This window comes from Dermacentor silvarum, chromosome 5 (genome assembly GCF_013339745.2).
Source record: "Dermacentor silvarum isolate Dsil-2018 chromosome 5, BIME_Dsil_1.4, whole genome shotgun sequence".
In the NCBI taxonomy this organism is placed as follows: Eukaryota; Metazoa; Arthropoda; class Arachnida; order Ixodida; family Ixodidae; genus Dermacentor; species Dermacentor silvarum.
In genome coordinates this window covers 55,779,492-55,790,683 of record NC_051158.1, presented here as the reverse complement: position 1 = coordinate 55,790,683, position 11,192 = coordinate 55,779,492, and the positions used below count along the sequence as shown (strand labels likewise).

The following is an 11,192-nucleotide window of genomic DNA, read 5'->3' as shown; positions in this document are numbered from 1 at the left end:
GCAGAGAGCCAGAACGTCTTGAATATACGCGACGTATGATTCGGTTGGTGTCTGGACACGAGACGCTAGCTCTTGCTTGGCCTCCATTTGACGTCCCACAGGCCTTCCGAAAAGATCGCGTAGCTTTTCCTTGCAGGAGTCCCAGCTTGTAATTTCGGTTTCATGCGTCTCGAACCATACCTTCGCGGTTCCTCCCAAGTAAAAGATCAGGTTGGCCAGCAAATGTGTGGCATTCCACTTGTTGTGCTTACCGACGCGCTCATACGACGTCAGCCAGTCTTCGACGTCGACCTTGCCAGTGCCAGTGAAGATTCCCGGGTGACGTAGCTGGGTTAGTACCACTTCCGCCGGTGTCTGAGCGGCGGAGGCAGCGTCAGCGTCGGAGGCAGCGTCAGTAGCCATAACAGCGGAACCGATGTGACGCCCGCTGCGAAGATCCAGGGCCGGCTTGTGGCGAGATTACCCCGCACCTCCACCAAAATGTTACGGGGAGAAAATATATGTATTTACAATATATACAGAGGGTTGTAGCTCTGTGGCCAGGGTGACACCATCTACCGAGCTCCGAGACACTTCAGCCTCTTCTTCCCCAACCAACGTCATTTTGTCCACAGCGGTACAAACTCGTACGTGACAATATCAGTCTAGATATGACATTTTCGTAAGGGCTAGCTGAAGATTTATTTAAGAATTACCTTTTTGTTCAGTGAATATCGAAATTCATCTTACTGACGTCCACCGTGGCTAATAATGCGTCCCTGAGTAAAAGACATTACTGTCTTCACGGTACCCGCCATGGTTGCTTAGTAGCTATGGTGTTGGGCTGCTAAGCACGAGGTCGCGGGATCAAATTCCTACCACGGCGGCCGCATTTGGATCGGAGCGAAATGCGAAAACACCGGTGTACTTAGATTTAGGTGCACGTTAAAGAACCCCAGTTGGTCAAAATTTTCCGGAGTCCCCCACTATGGCGTGCCTCATAATCAAATCGTGGTTTTGGCACGTACCCACAGTTCTTTTCTTCTGTCTTTACGGTGCTGTACTTAAAATCTAGGCTTTTAATTCCCCAATTTGGAGCACGTGTTATGGTTTCAAGCAAGCGTTCACATTCAATCATTGATAGTACCTTTGGAGTGTTTTTAGAAAGAGATGCCTCGATATCTCAATGTGCAATGACCAGAATGCAGGAATGGTGAACTGTTTTATAAGTCAAGAAATCTTTTATTTGGCAAGTTGATCATTTAGCCCAAATGTGAGTTGTTTAACCCGTGTAATGTCACTTGTAATCTCGACCTCTATTTTTCTTTGTTGCTGTTAGTCTCTTGTACCAGCACAATCACCATAATTTGCACCGTTCCTTTGGATTCATCTTCGAATCATTTCCACACTTGAATACGGTGGAAAATTCTTCCATGTTTCGCATAGGCATGTTTACTCTAAAAAGAAAGGAAAAAGCAAAAGTGCACATGTCAGATAAGCCCTGTAAAGCAGCCAACTATTCTTATTTTTTGTGCATTGTTAGGCCTTTACAAAGTGGTGACGGTGCCCAACGTCGCATGCATTGAATTTAGGCTCTTTTTTGCAGCACAGTTAGTATATATATATATACAAAATCGTGTCACCTGAAACTGTTGGAGTGTGTCTGATATCGATACTCGTAAACTTTAAATATTATGGGTTTTTCTTTCGTCAATATAAGTGACAAACAATACACGAGATGGTGCTGCCATCGCGGTGTGCTTCAGATTTGCGATAAGGTAGTATATAGCGTGAAACCAGCGCTAACGCATAGAAGAAATTGTAACTCTTGGCTCATCGTTGTGGGAGTAGAAAGCAGATTGTATATAATATAGGAAGCGGAGAAGTCAAGAGTAACCAAGGACAGCATATTTTAGTGAAATAACAACTGCATGGAGCTGGAAACAGTACCGGTGAAATTTAATGTGTAAATTGGCGAAATAACTTGTCAGAAAGATTTAATTCAAAATTATCATCTTACTCCTAATAAGTAAAGACGGGGGCATGATTGGAACAAAATAAAACTTGCCGCCTGTGGGAGCCGAACCCACGACCATCGCGTGACGTATGCGCTGGCAGAAACATTGTGTGGCCACACGTAGAGGATAAACTCTTTGATGATGAGAACATCATAATTTTCGCAGTTGCAAGAGTAGATTTTATTGCGATGGCAATTATTTGGACACTCCAGGCGCATTTCTGCCGTCGTCGTCGCCGTGAGGTTCCGTAAAGGCCAACTGGCTGTGTAAAGGCCAACCTCCATGCAGCGAACTGTCACGACGAATTTCACGTGACAAAAAATCCAGCGCCAAGCGCCGCCGCGAATTCGTCCCACCACACTCCATGCCACCAAGAGCGGGCGAACGCCGCCGACCATGTGGTCGACGCAGCCCGCGAGGAGTCTTTGTGGCCAGACGAGCTAGGCTACGAAAGCGACGTGGGCGAATGAAAGCAGAAGGCAAACATGCACCTAAACCAGTGTTTTTACAAGTAAAATAAGGCAACTGACCTGAAAAAGTGGTATACATAATGTTCGCTGTTAACCAGAACCTACTTCGATTTTTAACGCGACACGTCGGTATTTCGCCGATACTATCCCTCGTCTGTGACCCTGTGTTTGTTTACGGCTCGCTCCGCTCGGCAACAGCTGAGTTTTTCTCCCGTAAGTTTCCGCCTTCGAGCCTGCCCTGCCATCAAGGAAACACGGAAAGCTGTTATGTGACGACGGACATGGCAATCGTCCGTCAAAACCGTCTTCTCCACTTGAAAAAGAAGTTGCTGCTTAAAAGCAAAAAAACAAACAAAAGTAAGAAGAGAAGGAGCGATGCATTGATAGTGACCATAGTCGTCACTGCAAATTGTAGTCAACCGACGTTTCCAGAGAAAAAGATCCCGGCAAATCCGGCACGCACCACCTGACGGTCACCCCTGTCGTCGCGCCGTAATTCATGCCACGTGGAAAAGGTTTAGCCCGCACCCCGCGTGGTGATGACAAATGTGGCAGCGATTTTGGCTATTGTCGTTCCTCTGCGTCGCGATGGCTGCGCAAAGGGTACACAAAAAAGTGCGCGCCGAAATGGGGGGTCCCGTACCTGGCTTGCGAGAAGGCTCTCTTTTGTCTCTTAAAGTAGCGAGCCACCCATATGCCGCACCTACGCGGTGCTTCAGCTCGCGTTTTTCTCGGATGTGCCGGTGATCTACACCTTGCAAACGTCAATCAAACGTCTTTCCAAATCACGGTGGTACGCGATGCATCATGTTGCGGGTATGCATTGGCAGAGCATGATCAGGAAGCGAAGCCTCTAACTACATAGAGTAAACAAAACAAGCAGTGATCACATATTATTTACTAGAACATTGAGGCAAAGCAACAAACAATGAGGAGAAACGGCGCTGGAAAACAAGCGTTTGAAGCGAAGGTAGGAAATATCCCAACAGTAGCCAAGCGTCAACAACCAAAACTCCCGCCTACGGACGACCGACTGAAGCCAACCTCTGCGCTGTGATCCGATTGGCTCACGCTCTCCGGCGCGCGCAACGACTTGCGGTGGCGGCGGTTCGCTGGGCGGCAAATATCTGGAGTGAGTGGATCGGCGGCGAACAGCCAGTTGTTTGACGTCGGGCGGCGAGCGGCCGCCGCCGAAAGTTCATCGCTTTTTCGCTCCATGGAGGTTGGCCTCAATGCAAGGCCGCGCGGACTCCGTCTTGAAAGCGATCTGCGATAGGGACAAAGTGCGCCGAGCGCTGATAGCTTCGTGCTGCCTCTAGCTCTGTGAGCTAGAGGCAGCACGAAGGTCAATTCGCTCGCCGCTGCGGCCGCGCTTCCTCACTCCAACGTTGTGACAGCGAGTGTGCACAGTCATCGATTGAGTTGTGTTCATGTTTGCTTGTGCGCGCGTGATACATTGCTTGTCAATTTAATTAGTAAGCGAATGTGTACAAGTTTATACGGCCGGTAAAACTAATATCCTTACTTCGTATAGCTGTATACTACTTTGCTATCGCAATCGATGCTTTGCCTTTCCGGTGTAAACGCGACTTTTTTACATCAATTAGTGCAGTGAGATTATTGGTTGTTGAATATTATGGCGTAAAGGATGGTCTGCCGCTGAATGATTTTGTTGATTCGATTTTATTCGTATACCGCGTAAAAAAAAAGAAAACCTAATGTCGACGAATGGCGCTCTCTTGTTAAGGCACATAAAAAAATGGAGAGAAAACATTTTGGGTCTCCTTAAGTTATACCGTAATCACGCGCTAGATTTCTATGAACACTGAAATCAAAGATCATTGAAATCAGCGGGTCACATTTTCTGCCTTGCACGAACTCGCACAAAGGCGCAAATTAGGCCCGTCAGTTTCAATGGGCTTTGGCTTCAGTGCTAATTGAAAACGAGCCTGTGACGCTGGTGTTACAAATAGATATATGAGGAATCGTGGTACTTTTCGTCGACGCGCACGATGCACTCCAAGGATATGATAATTTGCAAATAATGCGATGGTTAATCAACAGCCGTATTTTGAAATATAAACGGTCTTCATGGTTAAACTAGAAAGTTTATTAAAAAGGCGATGCTAGTTATGAAATATCGTCTTGCACAGGCGCGGTTAATACGCTTTGGCTGACACAATTTTCGCGAACAATTAAACTCATCAAACATATAATTAACCAAATTCCTTATTTTTCTTGTTATCACGATCGTAGTATATGTTTATACTTGAAACGTCAAGACAGTCGTATTTGAAGACATCACTTTGTTTGATTCTCCTGGAGTGATTCTCTTTAAAGATATTCGCAGTCAAACTTTACATTGTAATCCAGAGTTCGACGAAAGTTCCTCTGGGCCAGTATTTTGTAGCGATGCCTTTAATGTCGTAATGCCTTTTCGCGCTTATCGCACTTTGTCAGTGGTCAGAGCGATGGTCTGCTCGCGTTATCAACGTTGATATCGTGAGCCGACCGTCGCTCTGACCACTGACTAAGCGCGATAAGCGCGAAAAGGCACTATTACTTTAAAGGCATCGCTACAAAATAGCGGCCCTGGTCAGGTAACATGGTGAAGAAACGGCGGTCACTGACCAAGTCAAGGTGAAAACAACACACAGACGTTTCGGGACCCAGACGGGTTCTTTGGTCACACTGAGAGTGTGACCAAGGAACCCAGAGAGTGTGCCCAAGGAACCGCTGCGTCACGTGGAGGGCCTGCGTGGTCAGTGTGGGTCAGGATTATTTTTGTGGCCGCGGATGCCGATGCCGGATTTTCAGCGACACGGGGTCCCGCTATCGCGTTAACATGGTTACATGCAAGAGGTTGTCATGTGCTATCGTTACCAAACAGCTGGTTATGTCTATGTGAAGACGCTATGGGACACTGCTGCCCCGACTGCAGGGATTATAAATTTTTCTGGGATGTCCTTCCAAGAACCCCCAAGAAGGATGTATATTATAATTATAACACCCTTCTCAATTTATGTTTTGTCTTTAAGAAATTCCGAATATCCTCTGTATAATATATTTACATGAATAGGTCCCCGTTCAATGAAATTGTCCTTTCGTAACGCTGGGGGTGTGAATGTCACACTCTCAGGGTGACCAAGGAACCCGGATGGGTCCAGAAACGTCTGTGTGTTTAATTTCACCTTGACTTGGTCAGTGACCGCAATTTCTTCATCAAACTTGACACTAAGCCAGCTAATTTCGCATTCAGAGGTACGGATCTCATAGTCGAACAAGCGTTAAATTTATGCAACATAATGCACATTTATGGGACTTAGAAAACCTGATGAACACCAGTTTGACTTTAATTAATTATACTTACTACAACATAGTGAGTGCTCTCAAACGCGCCCATTCCTGCTCGGATGGACAAACGTACTGTCAAGCTACACCTCTCTAAATTACGACGCGTGAGAGGCTAAATTTAGCTCCGATTGCGTCATGCGTGGCGCGACAACTGCGCCATCTACGCACGACACACATGCATGATCGAGTAACGGCTTCTTCTCTCTACTGAGCGATATCAAAGTTAGGTGCGTGGGTAATATATGGTAGGACAGATATAAGCGATAAAGCTATAACATGTTTCCGTTACATCGGTTTCACCAAGCAACCACCTTTCACCCTTTTTAAGGGCGGTTCACGCCAACAGCCAAAAGCAACATGCTGCCCTACCAAACTACGAGAGCACTTCCGAATGTCTGGCTCACCTCACCGTTCTGGACAGAATATCGGGGCAGCGGGCAATTCGAAGTTTCGCGGCTGCTTCACTGATGCTACAGGGTTACCAGAAAAGGCATAAATTGACACAATCGCATGTTATATAGGTAGATGCGCACACAGCCTGGCCAGTGCACAGCCGTGGCAACCACATTTGCTTTCAGTCGTGCATGCTTAACGTTTGCACTGGATCCTCACAATGCAATAGCACTGGCCCTCAGTTCACGGTAGCTGAACCGACCCAACTCAACACTCAGTGACGTTGGCTCATACATCATGCTGTAGTATTACATTTTTTCAGATCTCCTTTAGTGATAAGCTTGCGTAGCCGTGATGAGTACCTTCCTTTTGTAATGTTTGTAGTTCCACCCAACTTTATGCCTGTAACACTGGAACGGCTTACTACATACCTGTAATTTTCGGGACTGTGTGTGTCATACTGAATTTGAACCTGCCGCTTCTCTTTGCGATATCGACTGCACCATACCTGTAGAAAAGAACACATTTGTCAGTGTTGTGTTCCACTGCCTCTTTGAACCGTATCTGTTCGAGATAACATAAAAAAATGATTTATTTTGTTGTTCGAAGCAACATTTTTAAAACGGAGGTCATACCATTGCTTCCGCGATGAAGAATAGCTGTTTTCCAGATAGGTGTGTCAGGCCAGGTAGGCGAGTGTCCACACCATGACATTCGTCTTGCAGCAAACTTTCATAAGCCTGCAAGAAAATGAATTGGAGCTCTTACTTGAGCACTCTATGCAAGGCATGGCAATATACCGTATACGACACTTTATACAACACTATAGTGTTTCACGGCGTAGTTTTCACAGTATCGTCAATGTTTCTCGAACAGCACTCTTTCTCTTATCCGCTTCCCCAAATAGGCCTAGAGCCCTCCTTTAAATATATTTTTTCCCTCTTGACCACAGTGGGTCCGCGGTCCTCTACACCACTTTATCAAGCCTTTGGATGCAAATATGTGTTCGAACAAGACTGCCGAATGTGCCTGACGCAAGGCGTTCAATCACTTTTTTTATTAATCTGGACACAGCCACCATCGAGCTAAAAAGAAAGAAAAAATTGAGGGCACTTAAGCTTCGCCTTTAAGAGTTGAATGTGACAGCATTCAAAGATCTCTGTCAGGCTTCCCGGCAACTGCGGCGTTCTTTTTTCAGCACCTTAGCCTCGGCGCGCCGCTGCCGAGGAGGCGAGCGCCATCTGGATGGTGTTTTTGCAAGCAACGCTGACCGGGGCGCGCCACTGTTTGAATGGTAGGAATGCTGGAAAAAGGGTGCGAGTTTCCTCGTAACTGAATTCTGTTTTCTCGTATATTCAAATTACACTCCGACGCTGTCATACCTGTTGGTTTTGGTTAAGTCGTACTTTATTATTTTTCTGACGCATTTTACTTTGAGAAATTCAATTAGTTCAACAGCACCTCCGCGCCACGGGGAGGGCCTGCGTCGTCGGGGTGGTTCGGGATGATTTTCGTGGCCGCGGACGCCGACGTCGGAGTTTCAACGACACCGGGCCCTTAACGCTGTCGCGTCAACATGGTTAGCTAGATGCAAGAGGTCGTCGTGTGCTATCGTTACCGAATGACTGGCCATGTCTACGTGAAGATGCTATGGGCTACAGGGGTTATATATTTTTCTGGGATGTCCTTCATAGAACCCCCCAAGAAGGATGCATATATATTTATAACACCCTTCCCAATTTATGATTTGCCTTTCAGAAATAGCGAAAATTCTTTATATAATATATTTATACTAATAGGTCCCCGTTCAACGAAATTGTCCTTACGTAGCTCTGGGGGTGTGAATGTTTGTGCACAGCTCAAGAGCCTAAACTGGAACGGATGTCTTTGTGGATTGCGCGGGCCCACCTAGGACCTGTGTATTAACCCCGTGTACACTGTTGTGATGTCGGGGGTCCGAGCAGTCATGAAGGTTCCATAGATGGTGCCATGCCAGGTGCCGAGAGAAGGGGAGGTCCACAGAGATGAGAAAAGCATTTTATATACAAATGTACGTGGTATTTTACACGAAGGGCTCCATGATTTTTGGAGCCGTCTGCATACTAACGTGTTTGCATGTCCGAACATTTACATCTCCGAGCATGCACACAACACTCAAGCCCAGCTTTTTATCAGTTCATTTCCCCATTTCTCTTCGAGAGAATCTAATGTATTTCATCCTGGCTAATTGTTGTCGCACCGTCTGCAACAACCCGCCCCTGGTGACGCACCACAACGCTGGTCTCTGGCTCTGGTGTTCAAATTTCAACCCGCCATCTATGCATTGTAATTTCATGGGAAGCTTGGGTCGGCGCTGTTCCCACGAAGTCGAAGTCACCAGCGTAGGCGCTTTGCAGCAAGTAGCCGGTGACACAATGCCGAAGACCTCTTCTCAGTTTGGTGTCCTTCAAAAAACGTGACTTACTCATAAGCTCAGGCGAACACGCGACGTAGAGCCACTTGTCAATCATCTTGATGTGACGCATGCTTCGTCGCCAGTTCTTTGGCGTCGAAAAGACGATGCAGCGTGAATGGCCTTTCAAAGCTGCACGCTCGCCGGCATGCATAGCTCACCGGCATGCACGCTCGCCGGCATGCATGCAGGTTGGTCGGTGAAATCCCGGCCGCGGCGGCCGCATTTCGGTGGAGACGAAATGCAACAACACCCATGTGCTTGCGTTGTTGTGCACGTTAAACAACCCCAGGCGGTCAAAATTAATCCAGAGCCCTCCACTACGGCGTGCCTTATAATCAGAACTGGTTTTGGCACGTGAAACCCCAGAATAGAAGAGAGCTACTGTCTTTTTTTACACGCAAAAAAGAAACGAAACCAAGCATGATGCACCCAAATTCTCGGAATCATATACCATCGAATAATAAAAAGTTGAAACACCACAAAAAAAAGTATGTCTACGCCTTTGGTGAGACAGCAGTGAAAATTAAGTTCCATAAAGCTATATATTTGAATTTATTAAACTAAGCCTACTTAGATACGGGCAGTCCGCGAGTGCTACGTTCTGTGCATGCATTTCGAGTTCCACAACGTGCCATAAAGAAAGGAACTTGCGTGAATCATAAAAAAGTTGAGTTAGAGATCCAAACAACACTTTTGTTTTGTTAATATTAGATAATTTAAATATTACTTTACGCCGTTAATTTTTGTGGAATTATTACTTTAGATTATTATGTTGTTATACCCCCTTCCCCTCCGTTTAAACCAACAACGTTATAACTGCTAGCGTCTGAGAGGTTCTGCCGTGATGGGGGATCGCAATTATTGGAGGAAAAAGCAGGCAATAAAAAAAGAAAAAAAAAAAACACGCTTGCTGTATTCCCTGTGAGCGAATGCTGCTGTCATAGCCCTTGTGTTCCGAGCCTAAGGTACAGCTTATTTCTTGTCCTCATGGAATGTGCTCGTTCACCTTATAGAACGGGTGGTTTAGAGAACCATAAATGCCTACAGAAGCGATATTTGCCACATATGCAAATACTGGCTAATAAATTACATCTGAAATTTGGTCTCGGACCAAACCAGCGATTTGAAAATATTGTCACGAAGCACAGCAATTTATTAAAGTATGGCTTAGACCCGGAAAGCGCGTCAGTTCTTGGTTAAACTCACCTTGTAGGCCATTCGAATACCGCCATTGTCGGCAATGTTTTCACCGACAGTATTTTTCCCATTGAGCTGCAGAGAGAAATGGAAATAGCCTATCAGTAACTAGAACGAAGTTTTCGTGCCCGCGATGGGAAACTTGAAAACTCGTTCATGTACAACAGACAATATTTTACAAATAGAGGTTTCTAGCTAGAGGAAGCTTGTTTGTTTTTGACTTCAGTGTATGGTATGTAAGTCGGGTGATACCAATGAGCCACCGTGTACTAGCATGCCTATCAAGGTAGCTGAGTTGAATAGGTGATTTTTAAAATGCATTATTTCACATTCCTTTGAATTTTCTTGAACTTGACGAAAACAATGCCAGTAGCTAGAAGTGGTTGAATGGTGATGATAAAAAAAATGCTGCAAGATAAGGATGCGTCCTTGGTTGCAGTGTAGAGGCAGAAAGCGCCTCTACAACTTATTCTTGAAAAGGTGATGAAGCTTTAATGGTTGGATGAATAAAGTTGATGCATGAACAGTATGGTATACATTTCAAACGAACCTGCGGCATCCTGATATTGATTATCGTTGAATAATTTTCACACGTAAATTTACGTCAATATGAACTATTGCTTTCCGATTAGGGCGAAGAAGGAATGTTGCAGCTATATTGCAGCTCAGGTGTTTCCTTTAGCAACGAATTTTATTAAACGTTTAATCAACGTTTCGGTTATGTATGGCTTTAACTGTTCAATGCTAACAATATTTCTAGGCTGTGCCTTGTGAATGTTTATTACATAAATGGTACAGCTTCTTATATGTTGTAGCTAGGGTGCTACGTAATTTTTAACCAGAACAGAAATGTGCAGCCTCTCAGAATTCAATAACAAAAGTGAGAAACTTGTGTTTTCACACGATAATCGATAAGTCCGTCATACCGAATGGGATATTGAAAGTGAAAATAACTCTAATTAGTTATCGTCTCTATAGGTATACGAATTGCTTTACTGGGCTCAGTGGTGAAGAAATACAACTGCGGCAGGGTATGAGGTCGGGCTCTTTGGTATTCCATCTTGCTACACAGCGCGGAACCAGACAAAGACCTTCAGCGAGCAACGTAGACAAGCGCTTTTCTTTGTCCCTCGTTTGCCTAACTTGTCGGGTCCATGCTGTGCAGCAAGATGGAACCTAAGACCAAAGTGAATAGTTTTGGTGCGTACGATAACTCCAACAATTCTTTGTAAGCCTGCATTTTGTTCGACTTGCAGACGCACAAGTCAGGCAGGTTTGACGGACCTTCATGATGCATATATGAATATATATAGAGCCAAAAAAGAA

General features: G+C 45.4%; 1 protein-coding gene across 3 annotated transcripts in view; it reads right to left on the bottom strand.

Annotated features, from left to right (window-relative positions):
* Positions 1-1,206: 1,206 nt before the first annotated feature.
* The window catches only part of LOC119453398 (neprilysin-1-like), a 52,901-nt gene continuing 42,915 nt past the window's right edge, over positions 1,207-11,192 (bottom strand). For 2 of the 3 annotated variants that reach the window (XM_049667842.1, XM_049667844.1), the window contains 4 exons: positions 9,876-9,941; positions 6,850-6,954; positions 6,646-6,722; positions 1,207-1,436 (listed from right to left, as the gene is read on the bottom strand). In XM_049667842.1, coding sequence (XP_049523799.1) covers positions 1,337-1,436; positions 6,646-6,722; positions 6,850-6,954; positions 9,876-9,941 — 348 coding nt within the window. In that variant the 3' untranslated portion in view covers positions 1,207-1,336. The remainder of the gene's footprint in view (positions 1,437-6,645; positions 6,723-6,849; positions 6,955-9,875; positions 9,942-11,192) is intronic. The other variant, XM_049667843.1, reaches the window with a different exon arrangement.